This window comes from Rhinolophus ferrumequinum, chromosome 28, assembly GCF_004115265.2.
Source record: "Rhinolophus ferrumequinum isolate MPI-CBG mRhiFer1 chromosome 28, mRhiFer1_v1.p, whole genome shotgun sequence".
NCBI classification, from domain to species: Eukaryota; Metazoa; Chordata; class Mammalia; order Chiroptera; family Rhinolophidae; genus Rhinolophus; species Rhinolophus ferrumequinum.
This window is the reverse complement of record NC_046311.1, coordinates 728,646-749,355: the sequence shown is the minus strand read 5'-3', so window position 1 is coordinate 749,355 and position 20,710 is coordinate 728,646. Positions and strand designations below refer to the sequence as shown.

Sequence of the window (20,710 nt, the reverse complement as noted above, 5' to 3'; positions counted from 1 at the left end):
GTTGAAGGTTCTGTGACATGACGGCTGGCAGCCCGAGCCTGGCACAGGTTCCTCTGGGCCCTTTGGGCCAGAACAGGAGCCTTTCTCTGTTGTCACCACAGGCTCCTGTTCACCAAGATCACAGGTTGCCAAGATCAGAGGTAAGTTCTATGACCCGTTACTAAAATTTTTCTGTCAAAAATTTTAACTTCAACACTGACAATCTTTTTTTAAATCACAAAACAGTACCTACTTGTTCTAAGAAATCCCAAGCACTTCGGAAGTACCTGATAAAATACAGTGATAGGCCCTCCTGAATCTGAATCCTACCGTCACCAGGTCACCACGTTGACACTGGTGTGTGGGCGTCACGCTGATACAAATACAGCTCCAGGGAGTTTTATTTTGTTGCTGTTGCTTTTTATCCAAAGGGGGAAAAAGGGATCACATTTCTATTGTATTAATGGAGGCTCGCAACCCAAGTGCCCATGGGGGCCAGGTGGGTCACGTATCCTCTTCATAATGAATAATGTACAACAATGAATAATGAATGAGGAAAGGACCCAGTACGTGCACGGAAGCCCAGCAGACAGGCTTCATTCCCACAAGAAAACGCGTCCCCTCCCATTTTCCTCTGGACGCGCTGCTCCTGCAGTCCCCCATTTGCTTCTCTGCCTCGATACCACAAGGATAAGCCACCATCAACGGGGGGCGATAAATGTCCCCGCCCCTGGCAGGCAACGGGGAGCTGAGGGCCGTGGAGCTAGGAAAGCACACGCCTCGCCCAGGGTACGGCCACGGCTCCAAGATTTGGTGCCGCCAGAACAGAGACCAAGAGGGGCCTGAAATCTGAGGGTTCATGTGTAACGCCCTGATTTTCAATTGTTGGCTCACACTTACAAAAAAATATCATGTGGACCTAATCAAACATAGTCATTAGCCAAACCATCCGTCTTTAACTGGTGTGACGTTAATGTCTCTCCTCCCGTGTGTATGTGTGAGTGTGAGAGCGTGTGTGTGTGTATAAGTGTGTGTGAGAGCAAGTGTGTGTGTGTGTGAGCGTGTGTGTACGTATGTATAAGTGTGTGAGTGTCTGTGTGTATACGTGTAGTGTGAGAGCGTGAGCGAGTGTGTGTGTCTATGTGTACATGTAAGTGTGTGTGTATAAGTGTGTGTGAGCGAGTGTGTGTGTGTGTACGTGTGAGTGTGAGAGCGAGGGTGTGTGTGAGTGCATGTGCGTGCGTGTGTGTGGCTGCATAATAAATAACCCACTGTTTGGCCACAGCATAATTTACTCTGACACTTTCCTTTTGGAAGACACTCAGATGATTCCAGCTTTCATCCCTTGTCCCAGCTTTTCCAAAGCGTAGATTTCAGAAGAAAAAAATTGTTCCTGGTTTTGCAGGACATTTTGGACAGAGTTCCTCCGCCTACTTTCCTCTTGCCCATTACCAACTCCCACCAGGCTGGAGGCCCTGGAAGGCAGGACCAGAGGTTCCCTGGGTCCTGAGTGCCGAGTGTGGCCCAGAGCAGAGGTCAGGGGCCTTTGGGAAGGATGAGTCAGGCTGTCCCATCCCAACCCCAGGAGGGCTGTCCCCAAGGACCGTGCTGAGGGGACCCAGGCCTTCGCCTCCCGCCATACTTCCCCAGGTGGCTTGGTGATGAAGCAGGGCGCACAGCGGCCCCACACAGAGAGGGACAGGTCCACACAGGACAGTCCTACCCAAGCGGGCCAGGCCAGGCCAGGCTCAACCTCACCCCGCTGCCCGAGGGCCCCAGGGAGCCCCAGCGAGGGCTGCTCTGCTCAGTGTCCTTCTGGCCTGAGCCACCACAGCTCAGCGGCCTCAGCTTCTGCTGCCAGGGCCGAGCCCACTCCAGGGCGTGGGAGCTGGGAGAAGGGCCGTGGGGTGGGGGCTTTCCCAAGGCCGGCGCGCACCTTCTGCCCCTCGCCGTCCCCTCGTCCTCTCTCTCATGTTGCCAGCGGCCTCGGCCTGACCTTGACCCGTGTCTTATCAATGGCCCATTATGCTGGGGTACCCGGGCAGGCAGGGCGCTGTGTTCTCTGGGGCTCCCGAATAAAGGCGCCTAACCAGCAGAGGAAGTCACTCTCAGTTAGCTGGCGAGCAGCGACAGGAGAGGCCCCGGGCGCTTGCTGCGGGAAACAAGCTGTGGGAATGGTCCAGCCCAGCTTGTGACACAGAAACAGGAGACACTGGCCCTGGGCAAAGGTGGCTTTCAGGCCTGGGACAGACATCTCCAAGAGGACTCCCTCAGGGCACCAGGCCCCTGCTGCAAAGGCCAGTCTGGGCCTAGAGCCAGGAGGGGCCCTCTCCTCACAGGGTCCCTGGGCTGCGGGCCCCAGGCCAGGCACTCCTGGGGAGGTGTACAAGGACGAGGCCACGGGGGCCTCAGCACATGAGACGATGGCAAGGCTGCCTGGGCCAGGACAGTCTGTCCACTTGGCAAAGTGGTACCGAACGGACCAGCTGAAAGGCTGATAGTTCTGGCCCCTGCGCCTGAGGTTTCCTGCCATTCCAGGGGGGAGAGCCCCTCCAGCTGTGGGCCACTCACCAGCCTTCTCGCCCGAGGGTCAGGAGCTCTGAGTTCTGGACAATATGCAGGGTAACCCTGGGCCGACCCCTGTCTTCCCTGGTCCTCAGTTTCCCCATTTGAATTCAACTGGGATGGACGAGACGGTCTCCATGAGCCCCTGCCAGGTCACTGCTTTAGCTTTTTGTCCAGGCCTGAGCCCTGGGGTGGGCAACTGAGTGGCCTTTACCCGCCCCTGTGGACTCCAAGCTGGGGCTCCACCTGCTGGAGGGCACAGAGATGTGGGAGGGGAGGTAGGCATCCCAGCCTGGAGCGCGAGGGCCTCGGTGCTCCAGACCTGTCCTGCACAGGCAGGGGATAGCCGGCAGGGGACCCCCGCAAAGTCTGCAGAACATCCAGGGGCTGCCTTGGCCCCTGTGGCCTCTGGCCGAGACCCAGTGATGCCCGCAGTCACCACCTGCCTGGATGGGGTGCCCTTCTTCCTCCAGGAAGCCTGAGACTCCGCTGAGGTCTGCTCCCTTCTGCCTGCACCTCCTCAGGTCCCTGCCCTGGGCTGCACCCCAGCTGCCAGAGGCGTTCCTACATCACTCTGGGCATGAGTCCAGCCTCCTGACCCTTTCTTTGGGGTCAGCATCTTGGGACACACATGGACAACCCTGGGCCTGGAAAAGCACCTGATACACACTTGTGACTTGACAGAACTGGGCCTTTTCATGAGAAAAGGTTTGTGCAAGGACCGCAGAGGCTCCACTGTTTCTCAGAAGCGGAGTCATCTGTACTAATTTCCTCTGGCCGCTGGGAAGGCTTTCCTACCTTCACCCATCCCCACTCCCCCCAGAGGTTCAAGTGACAGCAGCCTTCTGCCTCCCCGAGGACAGAAGGACAGTATCCATCTCCTTCAGCCAAACGCCACCCATGTCCTTGAAGGGTAGGAGTGGGGGAGAGGCAGGCCCGGTGCATCCCTTACTCTCACTGGGCTGGAGACCAAGCTGGGCTGAGCTCCCAGCCTCCCAACCCCCAGCTCTAAAGCAACCAGGGGGTGTGGGAGTTTCCTAGAAAAGTGGGGGTGCAGAAAGACCCTGGCAAGACCTTCACCAGCCCCATCCCCCACAGCTGCTCTCCCTGGGTCCCCTCCCCTCCCCTGCTCCAGCTGGAGTTCATGCTCAGCCTAGAAAGGTCTGAGCAGCCAGAACCAGCTCAAGGCTGCCTTTGTGTGGAGGTCAGATTCTGGCAGCTCTGTGGCCCAACCCAGGAAGACTGTCCCCGGGGGTGCAGCCATCTGGGGGGCCAGACCTCAAGGACCCTCAAGCTTCTTGGGAACTCAGGGAGACCTAGGTGAATTCTGCTTCCTGAATGCAAGCCTCCAGGAGCTCCCCAGGGGTGCTGCTGGCTCAGCAGTCAGGAGGCAGGGCCTGGAGGGGACCCCACTGTGCATGGTGCTAGCTAGGACCCAAAGAGCCAGTTAAAAGTTCCCCCTCATACTAGCTGTGTGTCTCTCAGAAAAGCACTGAAGTCCTCTGAGCTCGGTTTCCCCATTCAAATGAGAATGCTGAAAGTACCACCCCACTGCTGCTACAAAGGTAAGATGAAGGAACGCGAGTCAGCCCCTAGCACAGAGCCTGGCACATGGGAAACACTCTTGTTATGAAGGGGAAGGAGGATGGAACCCCTCTCACAACCCCCAAACCCCTACCAAGTCTTGCTGTAGACACTTCCCTTTCTGCACTCCTATGGAAAGTGCTCTGTGAAAGGGCAGCTTCAAGACCCCGCCCCGGGTGGCCGCTCCAGGCTCACCCCCACACAGCCTGCAGCCAGGGGCCCTTGGAGGTAACGATTCTGAGCAGCGGGGCCAGGGGGCACAGGCGGGCACTCAGTCCGTGCTCAGTCTGGGTCTCACACAAGACGCTCCCCAGAGACCCCTTCTTCCCCCAGGAACACCAGAGGCTGCGTGAGGCGGGTCTGGGCCAAGTGCAGCCACATGCCAGGCCTGTGGGAGCCATGAGCCTGCTTGGCACTGCCCTGGGCAGTGCCTGGGGTCCCTGCTCTGGGGGCCTGCTGACAGCTATGGTGCCAAGAAGCCCCCTTCGCCCCCCCAGACTGTCCCTGCCCCCTCATCACCAGCCCTACACGCGGCACTCCCTCCCAGGGGCAGACCAGTGAGCTGAGACCAGGCCCAGACGCGGGCTCCAGGGTCTCAGGCGAGCTAGGGGTCTCCCTCACCAGGAAGCCTACCCTGATTGCCCAGCCCCCAGGCAGCAGGCCTGCCTTCCTCCCTGCGCCTCTGTGCGCCCCTCACTCAGAGCCTGTCTTCCCTCCGACGGGGAGTTCTCTGAGGGCAGGAGCTTGTCCGCATCAGTGTCCCAGCAGCCCGGCTCTGCAGAGGACGGAGGGTCCAGGTGCACACCCGGCCGGCTGTCCCCACCCGCTTCCCAAAGGCCTGCCTGACCTCCCCTGCAGACACCCTGCCGCTCCTACCCCTGCACTGAATGCAGTGCCGCTGCCCCCGCCTGGCCCCATTCTAGCCCGATGGGACCAGCTCCAGGATTCTCTACCCACTTGTTTAAAACCTGCCTGTTCCATAGGCCCCTCTGCTACAGGAGGCACCGGGCGGGGATCACCTGCCCCTCCCTGGGGACACCAGATGCCCTTCTGGGGTTCAGGGGTCACCAGAAACGCTTTCCCCATGCTGGCTCCCTCCCGGCCCCTCAAGTTGCCCCCACCCAGGCCAGGACTCCGAGTACCACAGACGCCCATGCGGACGGACGGCCACTCTGCCGCAGAGGACTCCTGTGGCCTGAGGGGACTAAGCCCGCAAGCTGATGGACTTGCCAAAGGTGACCTAGCAACACAGCAAGTCCTGCGGTGCCAGGGTTCCTGGGAGGGGAGCGTGGGAGGCCCCTCCTGGCCTCTCAAACCCTGCCCCTCAGAAACCAGTCGGTCCTGTCCTTGGCCCAGTTCCTTCTTTATCTCTGGGGAGGGGCAGGAGAGAACGTATCCACTCCTAAAAGTGCACCCCCCACCCTTCAGGCCAGATCCCTGCCAAGGCCACCCTGAGACTCTCAGCTTGTCTGAGGGCGGTGGCAAGCCCTGCCAGGGTGAGGGGTTGGCATTTGGTCTCCAGTTGGCCTGGGGAGCAGGGCACCCAGAGCCCTGGGCGGGCGTCTCCCCTCCTGTGCCTTTTCACACCCAGCTTCCTCATGGACAATGGGCAGGGCGACGTGTGCCTGGCTCCCACCTGCACGCTGTGACCAGGCTGTGCCAAAGCTCACAGGTGCTGACTCTGTCCCTGCCCTCACACCAGGCTGCCCTCTGACCAGCCGAGCCAGGGCAGGGCACTGTGAGGGAGGAAGCCTCAGAGCGAGGCCCCAGGCCTCTGCGCCTCCGACCTGTCCTTGGTTCTGGCCTCATCGTACGCCATCGGAGGCCCTCGGAACCGGCCTCCCAGCTGCTCCCACTCCCCAAAGAACCCCGTGTAGCCCTGAGGAAGGTGCGGGATCCCCAAATTCAGGACCTTCTACCAGCTACACGACCAGTTCAAGCACGACCACCAGACATTCAGCTCCTATAAGGAGGGGCAGCCGTAGGGTCCCTGCCCAGCTGCTCTGAGGAGCCCGAGAACCAGCAGCTGGGGAAGTTCCTCATCCCCGAGAGGTCACACAGGCCAGCGAACGACAGCAACCACGTTCTGTCCCAAGGACAGCACGGCACCTACTGTGTCCATTTTTCTAAACTTCTGCCATTGCTACAATATTGTACAGCCTATAAAAATGAACAAAACTGTGTCGTTATGGTCATTTCTATGACTCCTCAGGGTAAGTGACAACTCTGCCTCCCTTGAGATGAAATCATTTGACGGTGAAGCTCATGAAGAGAGCATGTGACTGTTCAGGCCTCCAAAACAAACTGCCAGCCGTTGCCAGCCTGCCCTTTGTCCCAGGGCAGCAGGTGGCAATGCTGAGGCCTTCCCGTCCCTCGGCGTTCCCACCCCGAGCTGAAAGCTGAGGCCCCAGCTGCGCCGTCTCTGGCCTCTCTCCCTCCCCAGCTTCCTGAAGAAGAAATCTTCCCCCCACTACCTTCCCTCACGCTTGGCCCTAATGGCAGTCATGATGGAAGGGGCATAGTGAGGTCTCCGGGGCCTGGAGATCAGCGGGGTTCCACCTGCCCCGTCCCCCAAGTTCTGTCCTGTGGCTCCCCAGCTGACTCACCTGCAGAATTCGGCTGGGCGTCCTTTGCCTTCTCTGGGGACGACAGGTCGAGCACATGACCTGGGGACTCTTTGGCGAGTGTGTGTCCATCAGTCAGGGAACTGGTGGGAGGGGCAACAATTGTGAGAACATGGCACAGAGGCATCTCAGCCCGGGGCTGGCCCTGGCACCTGGGCCTCCCGCCGGGGTCAGGGGACCAGACCTCGGTACTTGCAGCATTAACCACTCCACCCGCCTCTCCCTACAGGTTCTGCAGGCTCAGGAGAAAGAGAAACCAGGCTGTGCTCTGCTCTACTTTGCTGTGACTCTGGGCAAGTGCATGCTTCTCTCAGGGCTCAGTGCCCCCATCTGGAAAGGAAATTTGGGGTCTAGCCCTGGAGGATACCACTCTGTGGAGTGCAGGCTTTCAGGGTCGGAAGGGGTCCCCACCCTCAGCAGTCCTCAGGTAGTGAGAGCGGTTGTGCTTAGAAACTCACGGAGCCTGAGCAGGTCCCCAGTGAGGACCTCTGCTCCCGGTGGGGCTCGTGGATGGGCCCTGTCTATTCACCCACACAGGGAACAGCATGGGACCCAGGATGCCTGGGGCTCACTCCATGAGCCCTCGTGCCTGGAGCGCACGCCTGCCTCCCAGGCTTGGTGGCACTGCACCACGGATCTCCTCTTCCGCTGTAACAGCCCAAGGGGTTACTGGGCCTCCACTGTGAACTTTGCCTCACTGCCCCTCAGGATTCTGCCTCTGGGCGGATAAGCGTTGGTTGGACACACACCTCGGGCTGCACATTACACAAGTCCAGGGGCTCAGCTCACCATCGCCAGCTGTGCCAACAGAGCCCACTGGAGTTGTGCAGTGTGCAACCCGTGCAGCTGCTCATCAGCTGAGCGCAGGACCCTGGCCCCAGGGAGTCCTGTCTGTCAGACTGGGGCCCAGTTCCCACGCAGCTGGGCCATTACCTGCTTCTCACATTCGGCCTTACTCCTTGCAGGTACCACAGGTTCAAACTAAGTTTGCGAACACACCTGGGCCCACCTGGTGGCAGTCTGCTTAAGAACCTGAGGTAAGTTTCAAAGCAAAAGACATTCGGAGGTTATGGAGGGAAGGGGATGGAGACGGGGTGACTGCGGGGCTGAGCTAGTCCCTCCTTGAGAACTCTGTGAGCAAGCCCTGGCTGCAGGGCTGGAGCAGCCCTTCTGTTACTATGGTGACCTCTCCAGCGATGCTGCCGGAAGGACTGGAAAGGACAGCGCACGCCGCTGGGGTGAGGCCGACTGTGCCAGCGGGGACCAAGAGGTGCGCTTGTCCTGCTGAGCTCCGGCCGTCGGCACCACCATTACTCTCGGGTCATCAAGCAGAAGCTGCCTCCACTTTGGGACAAAAAGAGACTGTAATGATACCAACAGCCCCTGAGCTACGGGCTCAGACAATCACAGGGTGAGCGAGGGACCCCGCGGCGGCGCCCGGGGAGGACTGTGTGCTTGGTGACGGCCATGCTGTCTCGGCCTCTGTCTTCAGCTCAAAGCTGCTGGGCCTTTGAAATCACCAGCTGGTCAGCCACCCCCCGATGAGCCCAGGCCACCACTGGCGGTGACCTGCCGCCATGTTCATGCTTCCTCACAAACAAGTCTGGCTTTAAATCCTCGCCATCAAAAGGTCCAGGCAGCATTTTTTCCACCTAATAAAATTTGTGTACACTGGTTCTGGTCTTAAAATAGCTAAACAAAGACTGAATGAAAAGAAAGCCACCTAAGGAAGCCGAGGCCAACCGTCCCCATCGTGATCAGGACTCTTGTTTACGGGGAGCAGAGGCTGTTGGAAGCACCTTCTCCCTGTGGGGACCTCCCTGTGGGGGACCACGGCAGCAGCAAGCCTCCTGTGGCTCTGACTCCGCTGCTGTCCACTTCCCCGTCTCTCCTTTCCTCCCTCGATGACAGGTGGGCTCTGGCCCCCTGCCTGCACTTAACCTTGTGGACGGCCCATGGAAGGGCTCGTCCAACCCTCTACGGCCTGTGCCTGAAGAATATCGGATGTCCAGTTAAGAGAAGGTCAAAACCTAATTTTCCAGATAAGTGAAGCGTGGCCTTCCCCTTGCTAGGACCTTGGAAGTTGCGTCCCTGTAAGGGACCGTCAGCCTTGCTCATCACCTGAGACAGAAGTCACCACCCTCGCTGTAGCTTTCCCTGCTCACTCAGGGTCATAACTCGTAACAGACCTTATTGTCCGGGCTCGTGACACCAAGGGAGCCAATTCACGTCACGTCTCGGGCCGCCCGGCCCTCCCCAGCGTAGCTGCTGCTGCTGGGGGCGGCTGCAGTGTTTAAAGCCTCTCCTGCACTACGCGTGGTTACCTCTTGCCATGCCGGTGTGCTGGCCCCAGCAACGCATCCCCCTCCTACTTGCATGTTCTTTGTAGCAAACTAAGAAATTAGATAACCAAGCTTGTTAGAATTGTAGGTTAGAGGACAGCAGATGGCTTCCGCAGGGGAATTTACAATGTTTTCCTCAAAGAAATCCTGTGACTTGGGGTGCAGACCCTATGGTTTTGAGTCCTCAAGAGTATTTGGGGCCTTTCTGATTCTTGCTGCTATCCCAGAAGGCACACGTGGCCGACAGATTATCCTGACAGCGGGGGTACGACTACTGTCAGTGACCACACGAGCCTGTCAGAGCTGATGAACTCTGTATCCCTGTGGAGAATTAGGCTCCTCCTGGAACGCGGTCCCCCAGAGGCTGGCTGCAGCTCCGGGGCAGGAGCTGCTCATGTCACGATGACAGCCAGGGCGGGAGGATGGCCCCAAGAGGCTGACTTGCCTCCGGTCTGCTTCCGAAAAGGATCCCCTTGCTGAGGACGGCCTGTCCTCGCCCCCAGCTCCCCCCCCCACACACGAGAAGCACCTTGTCTTACTTACCCTCTGTTCACAGAAACCAAAACTTCTCTAGCACCTGCCCAGTAGCACGGGGAACAGGGGAACACTCGAAAGGCGTGTTTGAGCAAATACATGGTGAGGTGTGTGGGAGGCAGGAGTCTGGGAGAGTCTGCACTCTCTTCTCTTTAACTGTTTCTGGTCCACGGTCTCCTTTCTCCAACTGTCTTCCCGGAGGAGCTGATGGGAACTGTTTGAACACGGAGCCTGCCAAGCCTCCTTCAGCTCCTCCTTCAGGAAGCCCCCCGGATTACCCCCAACACCCTCTCACTCTTGTGGCCCTCGGACACTCAGGCTTTGTCTTTAAAGGGTACAAGTGGCTTGGGGAGCTCCTCGAGAGCAGGGTCACGCCTCATCAGCTCTGTCCTCTGGTCCTGAGTCCTTGCTGCGGTGCAGTGGACCTCAGTGCACACTGGTTGGAGCTAATCCTGCTCAAGTTGTCACTGTGCAGACACATAAGTTGAGGGCAGCCCTGTTTTTCCATGTGAACCTCTCATGGATGGGGAACCATCTCCTATTTATTTCTGTTGCCCTCTCTTCCCATTCAGCCCTCAGCAGCCATGCCACTGCTCTGTGTGCTTTCTTGAAACAACATAGCATTGAGGTTCACCAGAGTCGGCCTGCCTGGGCTCAACTGGCTTTACCAGCTGTGTGACAGTGGGCAAGTCACTGTACCTCTCTGGCCTGTTCTCTGCCTAAATCCTGGGGCTGTCATGAGGATAATGTGATGTGTGAAAAATGCTCAGTGCGTAGTCAGCTCTCATCGTTATTACTGGTGGACCCTCATGGATACTTTGGGGAGTAAGTAGAAGAAAATTCTGGAACCTGGGACACTGGTAAGATTAGGAGGGTGACTGAGTGGGGTGAAAAACCCCAAACCCAAGTCTGGGGGTCCCAGTGCCACGCCACGCCCAGGTGCACCCCTGAGAGGCAGCAAAGGGTCTGTGAGGGGGGAGGAGGGGGCCCCTGGTTCCTTACACGGTCCTCAGGATGGAGCTGGCAGACCTGAGCAGGAGTACCTCCGGCATGGTCCCCGAGGGGTGGCCACACCCCACGAGCTACCCCAGGAGAGGGCCTCAGAGAACGTGTCCCGGAGTCACCAGGGAGCCTTGTCGGCCTCAGAGGGGCCCCGCACCACCAAACCACCCTGCAACAGAGACACAGCGTGAGTCAGAGCACGCGGCTGGGCGAGGGGCAGTCGCCATTCTTCCTGGCTGTGACACCGGGCTGGCACCTGGCTGAGCCCACATGGCCTCCCGGGAGGTGGCTGCCTTTGGGCTCGGGGCTCTATTCCCCAGGACACATCACCTACCAGGACTCCTGATCACTGCCAGCTACCCTCCCTGCCACCGGTTCTAGTTCCCGCCTCTTTCTGCTTGCCTCCCAGAACGCTGGAGAATGTTTCCACTGGAGGGTGTCGCCCAAATACTGCCCAGGTCCTGAGAACCCCGAGCAGGAGAAGCAGTGCCTCCTCCCGGCTCACGGCCACACAGGCCAGTCCCTCCAGTGGCCCCGGTTGCAATGCTCTTTCCACACTGAGCTCTCCAGGGCCCCTCACTTCTCCTTAGTCTAAACGCCTGTGTCACCTCAAACATCAGCCCCAGACAGCTCTGGTGCGGTTCCTGTTCCTGGCCTGAGACCCCACAGAGGACTCACGAAGCGGTGCCAGGAGGGGCTGGCTGCCCAGTGCTCACCTTCCTCCTGCACGCAGCGGGAGTCGCAGGGCTCAGCACCCCATGCACCCTCACTCAGCCGGCGTGAGTGTGGGACCAGCCCTGCCAGCGTCCCGGCTTCCAGGTGATGAGGCGGTGGAGCTGGGAGTGAGTGGGGACACACCCAGCCTGCCTGGGGCTGCGTCTGAGGTGTGGCCCAATACCTCTGACCCACCTGGCACAGGCCCCGACTGCCCACTGGCGAGACTTACATAACAGGGGTGGGAGGCAGGACAGGGACCTGCCAGCACTGCCGGAGATCAGTGAGTTGCCTGTCACCCTTGGTGACACTGCGCCTGCACCTGGGCCCTTCTCCTGGAGCCGCCCGGGCTCCAGAGCTGGTGGGCAGGAAGCTTGCCTCTTCCTTTTCTTCACTCAACACACCACCTGTGCAGGTGCTTTACCTGGGCTGCCCCTGGCATCCTCTCAACAGCCCCTGAATGTGGGTTGAGTCGTGGTCTCGTTTTCCAGATGAGGTCACAGAGGCCCAGAGAGCCTCACTTGTTCCGTGTCACACGCCCAGCCAGAGGCAGCACCTGGCATTTGAGGCCAGGTGTCCAGGACTGGCTGTGAAACCAGGGCACACTGTGCGCTGGTGGACCCATTACCTGCATTAGAAAACTCAGCCAACCGCTCCATGTCACCCACGCGCCTGGAGGGCCCCTACGCCACGGTGACGAGCGTCCCTGCACCTGGCCCTCTGCCCTCCAGTGCCTCCTCCACCTCCTCCCTCATTCCAGAGACTCGCAGGTTTATGGAGTCTTCTAGAACCAGGACCCCTACTCCCTGGAAACCCCCTCCTGCGACCACGCTGGCACGCCCCTCCCACCACCCGAGATCACCTTCTTGCCATCACCTGCAAGCTATGACGCCAAAGACCCATGCTGCCTTTGGAATGAGTGGGGGCTGGGTGAGTGAGAATGGAGGCAGCCCCATGGGGTGTTTGAGGGACATTTTAAGCCCTCATCTGATGGCCAAGGGGCAGGGTGGTGGCAGGCAGCAATGGGATGGGGTTGTTCCGAGGCCCTCCACCTGGGCAGACGGCAGACGACTGCCAGATGGCTACCCCAAGCTGGCAGGTCAATGCCAGTACACCAACTTCTAGAAAATTCTGCCCTTCACCAGCTTCCAGTTCCTCTGGACCTGGAAAGGACTCTTTCCCCACCAAAACTTGCCCACAGCCGCCTCGGGACACCCTGACAACTCAGGTCTGGGGTGCTGGCCTGAGCCTCCCATGGGTTATGAGCCTCTCCGAGGACCTGCTGGGGGACCCCTCAGTCCCACTGGTGCCCAGATGCTCTCCTGTTGTTTCGGGTTCCTGGGGTGAACCCCATAAAGGAATGCTGAGCCCTCTGTCTTGGAGAGGACACAATGCGCCCCTTCCTCCCGCTCCTGATTTGCGCTGAGCAGCGATGTTAACATGGGAGTTGGCACCGAGGTGACGTGTGTGTGGGATGTCCTCACTTGAGGGCGGGCAGGAACTCTGTACCCAGATTGCTCAGCCCCTCCTGGCAGCTCGATGACCACGCTAGATGCAGGTTTCCAAGCTGATGAGGAGCCTGGGCAAATGGGATTATTCCAGAATCAGGAAGGCTTGGGAAATATGTAATCTTCCCTTTCCATCCCCTTGGAAAACCCACAAGCTAAGTGCCCTGGCAGAAGCTTCCTATGGTTCTCCAGATGCCACCTCCTCCAGGAAGCCCTCTGGGAGGGAAAGCCGGCTCTCATGCTTCTTCCTGGTGCTGCTCTGGCTGAGTACCCCCCAGAGCACTTAGCATTTAGAGGCTGGGTGCTGCTTTTTAAAACAGAATTGTCTACCATGCAATAAAATCTTAATTAAGTCCACATGCCCAGGGTCGGATGACCCCTCCCTGCCCCCCGACCATGATTATTGATTCAGGCCCTCCTCTGTGCAGACACTGCAGGGAACATGGGGACACAGGTCAGCAAAGGGAGCCTGGACCTGGCGTAGAAGGCTCAGAGACAATGGGACTGACAGTCAATAAATAAAGATGGACTCAAGGTCACTGTGGAGCCGCCAGACCCAGGCTGGGGTGGGGGGTAAAATGAAATTAAAGGGAGAAAGATGGCAAGGGGTGAAGGTCTGATTATTTCACGTGAGGCAGAGGGCAAGCGTTGCAGGCAGTGGTCTGCGGGGAAGGCTGGCGCAGAGCGAGATGGATCCAAGGCCCTGGTGACAGACCCAGACAGACCTCTTCTGGGGACCATGGTCCCCTGGAAAGGGAGGGTGGGCCGGTCTACGACCCAGCCCGCAGACCCACCAGAGGAGCGTGTCTGGAGAAGGCACCGTGGGCCCACGGCTGTGACTGAGCCCCGTTCTGTGGCCCCAAAGGCTTCACCTTGGCTCTTGCCATGGTGGGCAGGGGCAGTCTAGCCTCCCCACTCACTTCTCACCCAGCTGGCAGCGCCCACAGTGTCCAACAGCCCTGTTAAGGCAAGTCACAAGCCTGAGTGTCTGTCACCAAGTTGCCTGAAAGCCTGGAAGGAGTCGCAGGCAGCCTGGCCGTGCCCAACACGAAGCTCTGTGGATTCCAGCCGAGGCGCTGGCCCACTGGGGGCCCTTGTGCAAGTCCCTGGGCCTCAGTTTCCTCAGGTACGTCCCCAACAAAGGGCTTTCCGATTCCTATCTGTGCCTGTGACTGAATGCCTGGGAGGGCATCCCGCTGCACCGGGCAGGGACAGAGCTGCAATCGAGGTGCTGCCAGGCTCGGGCCTGAGGGCCGGGGTGAGACAACAGCTAGGCTACAACAGCAACAGCTGGTGGTGCCGTGTGCACAGCGCCAAGTGGACGGCGATGGCCCACGCACCCACGCGCCCACACACCCACACCCCCAATCCCCACAACAGCCCTGCGAGGCCCTTCCTGTCACTGTCCCCACCTTACGGACGAGGACACTGAGCCACAGAGACATTAGCTGACTTGCCCAGTCTGCCGTCAGCCAAGTCAGGACACAAATTCAGACAGGGGGGCTTCAGAGTTTATGCTCCTAACCAACAGTCTATACCCGATGGTCTCAGGGCTACTGGGTGATGGCGGGGGGAGCAGGGGCTAAAAGCAGCAGGTGTAGACGGGGGGGGGCATCCCACGGTCCTCTGAACCCCTACTTGCTATCCCCCGTCACTAGGCCCTTTTAGTAATAAACCCCAACGACGCCATTTCCTTCCGTTGTACAGACACGTGCTGCCTAACAATATTTCTGGCTACGGAACCCAGAGAATGGTGGTCCCGTAAGATTACAGTGGAGCTGAGCTTTTTCTGTGACCTAGTGACGCTGCAGCCATCCTGATGTGGTGGCACAACGCACTGCTCGTGTGCGTGGCGACGCTGGTGCAAACACAGCCACTGGGCTGCCCGTTGTATAAGAGCAGGGCACACAACACAGCTGCGTCCAGTGCACGACACTTGATGACAACAAATGCTGTGCTACTGGTTCTGGACTCACTGTACCTTTTATCACATTTTAGAGTGTATTCTTTCTACCTGGAAAAGCAACAAGTCTGCTGTGAAGCGGCGTCCCGGGGACGCCAGCAGCAGGCTCACACGTGTCGTGCTCAGCTCGTCTCCTGGTGGCACCACGGCCCTTGAGCCTGATTTAGCTCGTGCTGTTTGGGACGGGAACACGCCACACAGGAGCAGGACTCTGTACTGTACAGCCGAGGAGTGCGCAGGCGGCCACCTCGGCTGCAATGACATCAACGCCAGGCTTCATACCACCCTCTCCACCAGGATCGAAAACACCAGTGGACAGTGTCTGTCTGTCAGTGCAGTCCCACGTCGCTTACTGAAAGGGTCGTGCTCTGAGGACGCCGTCCCCAGCTCTGAGGGGCTCCTCTCTGCACCCAGTCTTCGGGCAGGCCGTGCTGGGAGGCAGGTGGGCGCCCGGGGAGCGTGGTCAGTTCAGAGCCCTCCTGCCTCCAGCCCACCCAGCTGCAGCTGCATTCACCACGGCCGGGTTCACCGGCCCAGAACCAGGCTCTTCCCAGGCTCCTGCTGCTCCCACGTGTCCTGGGCTCGTCTGCCTCGCCCTCTGGCCTGGCTGCCCTAGTCTGGCCACACCAGACGAAACAGACCTGAGTTACCTGGCCCCAACCCAACCTGTCCTCCAGCCACCTGGCACTCCTCTACACCACACCTTGGCCACTCGCTGCCCCTGCTGCCAGTCGGGCATCCACCTTGCAATCCTAGAATGAGTTGCCCCTTGTCCAGTTCCTTCTGAGCCCTTTCTCCAGCCTGGCTTTTTCAAGAAGGAGGGTTTAACAGAGGCTCTGGACACACTCGATGGGCACCCCTGATGGGTGCGTGGCCCACAGCGCAGCCTCTGAGGGTACAGAACACAGGCTGCCAGATGGGTGTTCTGGCCAGCTGGTCCTGCCTCTCCTGCCTGGCCTGGCTCCTTACCCCGCATACTGCCCACAGCGCCCCGGGGCAGCCCTGACTGCTGGAGCACAAAAGGGAATGTCGTGCGTCAGGCTGGCGTGCATACCCTCCTCAGCTCTCAGCCTCCCCTCCACACGGGGAAGAGAAAGGGAAAATAAGGCCCCTCTGAGGCCACTGGAGGCAGCAAGTCCATCCTGCCCAAGGCGCAGTGCTCGTGGCCACGAGGCCAGGACAGACGGGCAGGCCTGAGATGGTGCCCTTTATGCTGGGTCTGCCTGCAGGGGCAGAGAAGCAGAGGGGCACCGCAGCAGCTGTCACTGTCCCTGACTTTAGAATAACGTCAAACAAGGGCTCACAGTCCTTTCCTCACAGCTACTCTACAAGGTGCACAGAGACGGCATCATCTTCCCCATGTGACAGATGGGAAACAGGCTCAAGAAGCTCACACAGTAGGTCCGCAGCCTGCTGTTAAGAGGGGCCCGCGCTGCATGGAGAGCAGCCCGTGGGCTTCTGGAAGCACTTCCCACACCAGCTGAGTCTGCCCAACTTTTCCACAAGGTCAGTCGGGGTCAGGCGTTTCGCCTTCATTTGCACAGAGGGTGATACTGACACTCAGAGAAGCCGAACAACTCACCCAGAGTCACTCACTACGCAAGACAGCAGAGGACCCGCCGTCCGACTCGGGGTTTCCAGCCCTTTCTCCCCACAGGCCCTCATCTACTTACTCTTCCGTGACCCAGGCAGGGGCTCTGCCTTTTGTGGGGTCTGCAAAGCAGGCCCAGGCCGTGAGCTGCCCAGCCTCCTCCCGAGCAGCCAGGCCCTTGCTGGGCACAGGACCCTCGGCCAGCCCTTATCAGCACGTCCTGAGGCATGGACCTCACAAACACTGGCCCGACCTTCATGGTGGACGGGGACCCTGAGAACCAGGGCTCTCACTGTCCAGGGCTGATGTGTCTGCCCTCTCCCTGCTCCTGGCCAGCGAGCTCCACGGCCGGGAGTGACTCCCACATTCTCAGGACCCCATGCGTGGACCAGAGTGGGCACTCGTGAGTGCCCGACAAGCTGAATTCACTTCCTCTGAATCACACACGCGGCAGAAGGGCTGTGGGGAACCTGCAACCCCGCACTCATGTCCAAACAGGGAGGCTGCGGGCCAGAGCGGAGCAGGGACCTGCCAACGGCGCACAGTCAGCCGGAGCTGGACCCTCGGGCTTTCCCTGTCCTTGTCTGTCATTGACGCCACATGCCAGAGGAGACGGGGACGTTCTTGGAGACGAGAAAATGCCCCCTCCGTCCAGCTGCAGCCCCGACTCACACCCCTCTTGGTTGAGCCTCTCGGCCACACAGGGGAGCAGACAGTGAGTGGCCACTGCACACGACATGCGTCCCGGGCCAGTGCTTATTCCAAACAGAGAGCAGGCAGACTCTGCCTCCATTCCCAGATGGAGACACTGAGGCTCAGAGAGTGAAGCCGCTTGCCCAAGTTCACAAAGCAGAGCCAAGTCCAGAGCCTGACCCCGGGCTCAGTGGACATAGACCTTACCACCTACTTACCTGCTCCCCAAGTTTTCTTGGGTGGCCCTCAAGCTCGCATCCTGCCGGCTGTCCTGTGCGGCCTCTCTGCTGTCCGGCATGCTGGGGTCCTTGGGTGAGCAGCTGCGTCCAGTTCCAGGACTGTGTGGCATCTACCAGGGGCATCTGCCGAAGAGAGCTCAGTCCCCCACTGCCCAGGGTGGCCTTGAATGGCAGTGGGGGCGGGTAAGGGGCGGGGGAGGCAGTGACTGGAGGGGCCCAAAGAGGCCATTTCCTCTTTATTTTTAGAAGCTCAAAGCGCCCCTCAGAGCTGAAGTTGCTCAGGATTAAAACTTTCCTTTGCTTGGTGGCTTTGTTCCACTCAAGACGAGGAGAATTTCAATGAAGCCAGTGTTCTTTTTGATGCAAATCTGCCCCATTCTCCCAGGAAGTCTGGCCAATGGGCTCTGGGATTCGGGGCCCCCAGAAAACCTCCTCGCTGGCTTTCACAGGCCGTGGTGGAGCACAAGAGGCCCTGAGCAGCTAGCTGCACCCAGACCTTGGCTGGCTGCTCTCCCCTATGGCCCATACCGCCCACACGGGCAACCCTGCCTCACGGTAACTGGGCGAGGGCCGGGGAAGGGATGACCCCACTCAGCCCACCTGCCCCCGGGCCCTTGGCTCCTGCCGCCCAGGAGACACTCCCCAGACTGAGGACCAGCAGGTAGTTGGCAGAGCATTGCACTAAAGCAGACGTGACAGAGGGACCTGCTAGAAGCACGGGTCAGTCCTGCAGCGACAGGGAAGGCGAGTGTTAATGGTGGGTGCGCAGGTGTCCACACACAGACGCTGGGCGGGGAGAACAGAGGGTTTTCTCTGACACCAGAAACCTCTCCTCTAAGACTCTCTGTATGATCCCGGGTGGCCGGACAAAGTACCACAAACTGGGGGGCCCAGAACAACAGAAATTTGTTCTCTCACAGTGCTGGAGGCCAGAAGTCCGACCTACGGTGGCAGCAGGACCGCGCTCTCTCCAAAGGCTCGAGTAGACAGTCCTTCGGCTCCCTTCCAGCTTCTTGTGGCGGCTGGCGATCCTCACGCTCCTGGGTTTGCAAATGCATCACTGCGATCTCTGCCGCCGTCTTCCTCCACGGCGTCGTGTAAAGACCCCAGTTCCAAATGAGATTACGTTCTGAGGCTCTGGACAGGAATTCTGGGGGGACATGATTCAACCCAGTATAATACAGAGAAGGCACTGGTGGAGAGTCCTATAATGTCCCCAAAGGGGTCAGTGGGCGCAGCTGGGCTGCTTGGAGGGCAGGGGGCAGTGGGGAAGGGTTGCTGGCTGGGAGCCGATGTGCTCTGGGGCCCAGTACAGTGTGGCTCGGTGGGGCCCACCCATGGTAGCGCTCTCTAGAAAGAGCCCATGGATGGGACTGGAGGTTGGGGACCCTGAAGCCACGGGCAATGTATGTGTGGTATGTGTGCTGTCTCTCGGGCCGAGACACCCTGTCCCCACAGTGGAGGACTCTCCTTCACCTCCATCCGTCTCCACGCCGATGTCCTTCTCAGTGAGCCCGTCCCCGACCACCCGAGACCACACCCCACCCGGCACTCCCGCAGTTTGTCTCTTTCCTCCATGCCCTCACCATGGTCGCACTCCAGTGTCCCATGTGTTGTATCCTGCCTGTCCCCAAGAATGCGTGCTCCCGGTAGGCAGGCGTTCCTGTCCGTCTCTGTAGTTCCTTCTCTCACCACCGAGCTCCACGACAGTGCCTGGCGTAGAACAGGTGCTCGGTAAACATCTGTCACAGGAACGACCTGAGACGCAGGAGAGTAACTGCGGCACAGCTGTAGACCCCACCACTGTGGCATAATAAACGGCTCCTTTTGGAAACGGGTCCGGGGTGTCTCCAGACAAAACAGGGGCTCCATGCGGGTGGTATGATCAAGATGATTCGACCTGATGGATGATACGCCGCCTGGCGATGAGAAAGAAAAAGGTGATTAGCAACACCCAGGGAAACAACTGCAGAATTAAGTCTGGTCCAGGCAGGAATGTGGGGTGACTGCACACTCTCAGCTGGAAGACAATCGAGTCCCCACGTGTCCAGTGCTAGGCAGGGTGTCTGTGGCCCCGGCCTACAGGACAGGAAACCGTCCCCGACTCCTGGCTCCCCATGGTGGCATGTGCCGTCACAGCAAAGCCCTTGCTCGCTCACTGGCTTTCGACTGTGACAATGACAAGTTTCCCAGTGGCTCTCTGAGCCCCGTGACGTGCACTGCCTGTTTCTGGGACTGCACATCATCTAGTCATTTCCTTCACACCTCACTTCTAAAGTGTAAGAATTGATTCTAGCTTCACCCGAAATAGTCAGATTTGTGAAGCCACAAACTGAAGGGCTCGTGCTACATCCACGCACGTAGATATTTCCCAATGCACGTTAAAATTAATACGAAACTGCTCTTAAATGTTTGCTCACATGCCTATAACAGTGGATCATAGGACACGTTTGGAATCTGATAGAAAAAGCTGAAGAATTTTAATTTTGTTTTTGTCAAAGATCGTAAATGTGATTCATGTTAACTCTTAAACGAAGGGACAGCTGACAGAGAACGGGAGGTAAAAGGGTGGCTCCGAGCCTCATCTTACACTGAGGGCTCGGGGCTACGGTGACGGTGGCTGGAGAGAGGTGTGCAACCGAGCTGCTTCAATACAGGCGCAGTGACAGAACCCAAAGTTAGCCTGCAGTCTCGGGGAGTGCGATGCGCTAAGGAAAGCACTGCACACAGGCCTCGTTTCTGGCGGATAAATCAAGATCTAGAGATGAGGTTATGCTTCCAAGCTGTGGAAACCTCTCAAGAAACGGGTACTAAGAACAGAAACACTTAATAGGAAAGGTTCCTCGGGGGCTGGGGCAGGGGGAGTACTGCTATATATTTTCAGCATCAGTGCTTCTGGGCTACTTTTGTGGGACCATGTATTACTAATACACAATTTTTATTATTATTTTTTATTCCGAAGTGCTGCAGCCTGGGGCTCTGGCTCGAGGCCTCACGGCCCAGGCCCAGGCCGCCAGGAGAGGACTGTGGGCCTCTGCTGGCCCCTGCTGGCCGCACTGCCTCCCTCCCACCTGCACAAGTTTGCAAAGAAACTCCCCACAGATCTTGCAATTCCCCCCCCCACCCCACCCCCAGGACGCCTCCGGGCCACCGCAGTGTGCCCCAATCTGCTCTCCAGGCTCAGCTGTGAGACCCCAGGCCCCTGAGGGCGCTGGGGCCCTGGCTGCATCGTGTCCTCTCAGGTCCCTTTCTACACTGAATGGGTGGGTGTGGGTCCCACGATCAGACTAAGTGCCCTCCAGTTTTAGATAGAGCCCAGCGATTGCTAAGCCCCTTCTCCCTGGGACTCCGATTCTCAGAGATTCAGGCCCC

General features: G+C 58.9%; 1 protein-coding gene across 5 annotated transcripts in view; it reads right to left on the bottom strand.

Annotated features, from left to right (window-relative positions):
- ACSBG1 (acyl-CoA synthetase bubblegum family member 1) overlaps positions 1-19,139 on the bottom strand; it is a 34,209-nt gene extending 15,070 nt beyond the window's left edge. Inside the window, exons 1-4 of one of the 5 annotated variants that reach the window (XM_033100004.1) lie at positions 18,925-19,139; positions 18,257-18,488; positions 17,318-17,461; positions 6,735-6,835 (exon numbers count right to left, since the gene is read on the bottom strand). In XM_033100004.1, coding sequence (XP_032955895.1) covers positions 6,735-6,835; positions 17,318-17,448 — 232 coding nt within the window. In that variant the 5' untranslated portion in view covers positions 17,449-17,461; positions 18,257-18,488; positions 18,925-19,139. Of the gene's footprint in view, positions 1-6,734; positions 6,836-6,936; positions 7,463-7,685; positions 7,785-9,637; positions 10,561-10,630; positions 10,800-11,346; positions 11,503-17,317; positions 17,462-18,256; positions 18,489-18,924 lie in introns of those variants that run through there. The other 4 variants (XM_033100003.1, XM_033100005.1, XM_033100002.1 and 1 more) reach the window with 4 other exon arrangements.
- Positions 19,140-20,710: the final 1,571 nt, after the last annotated feature.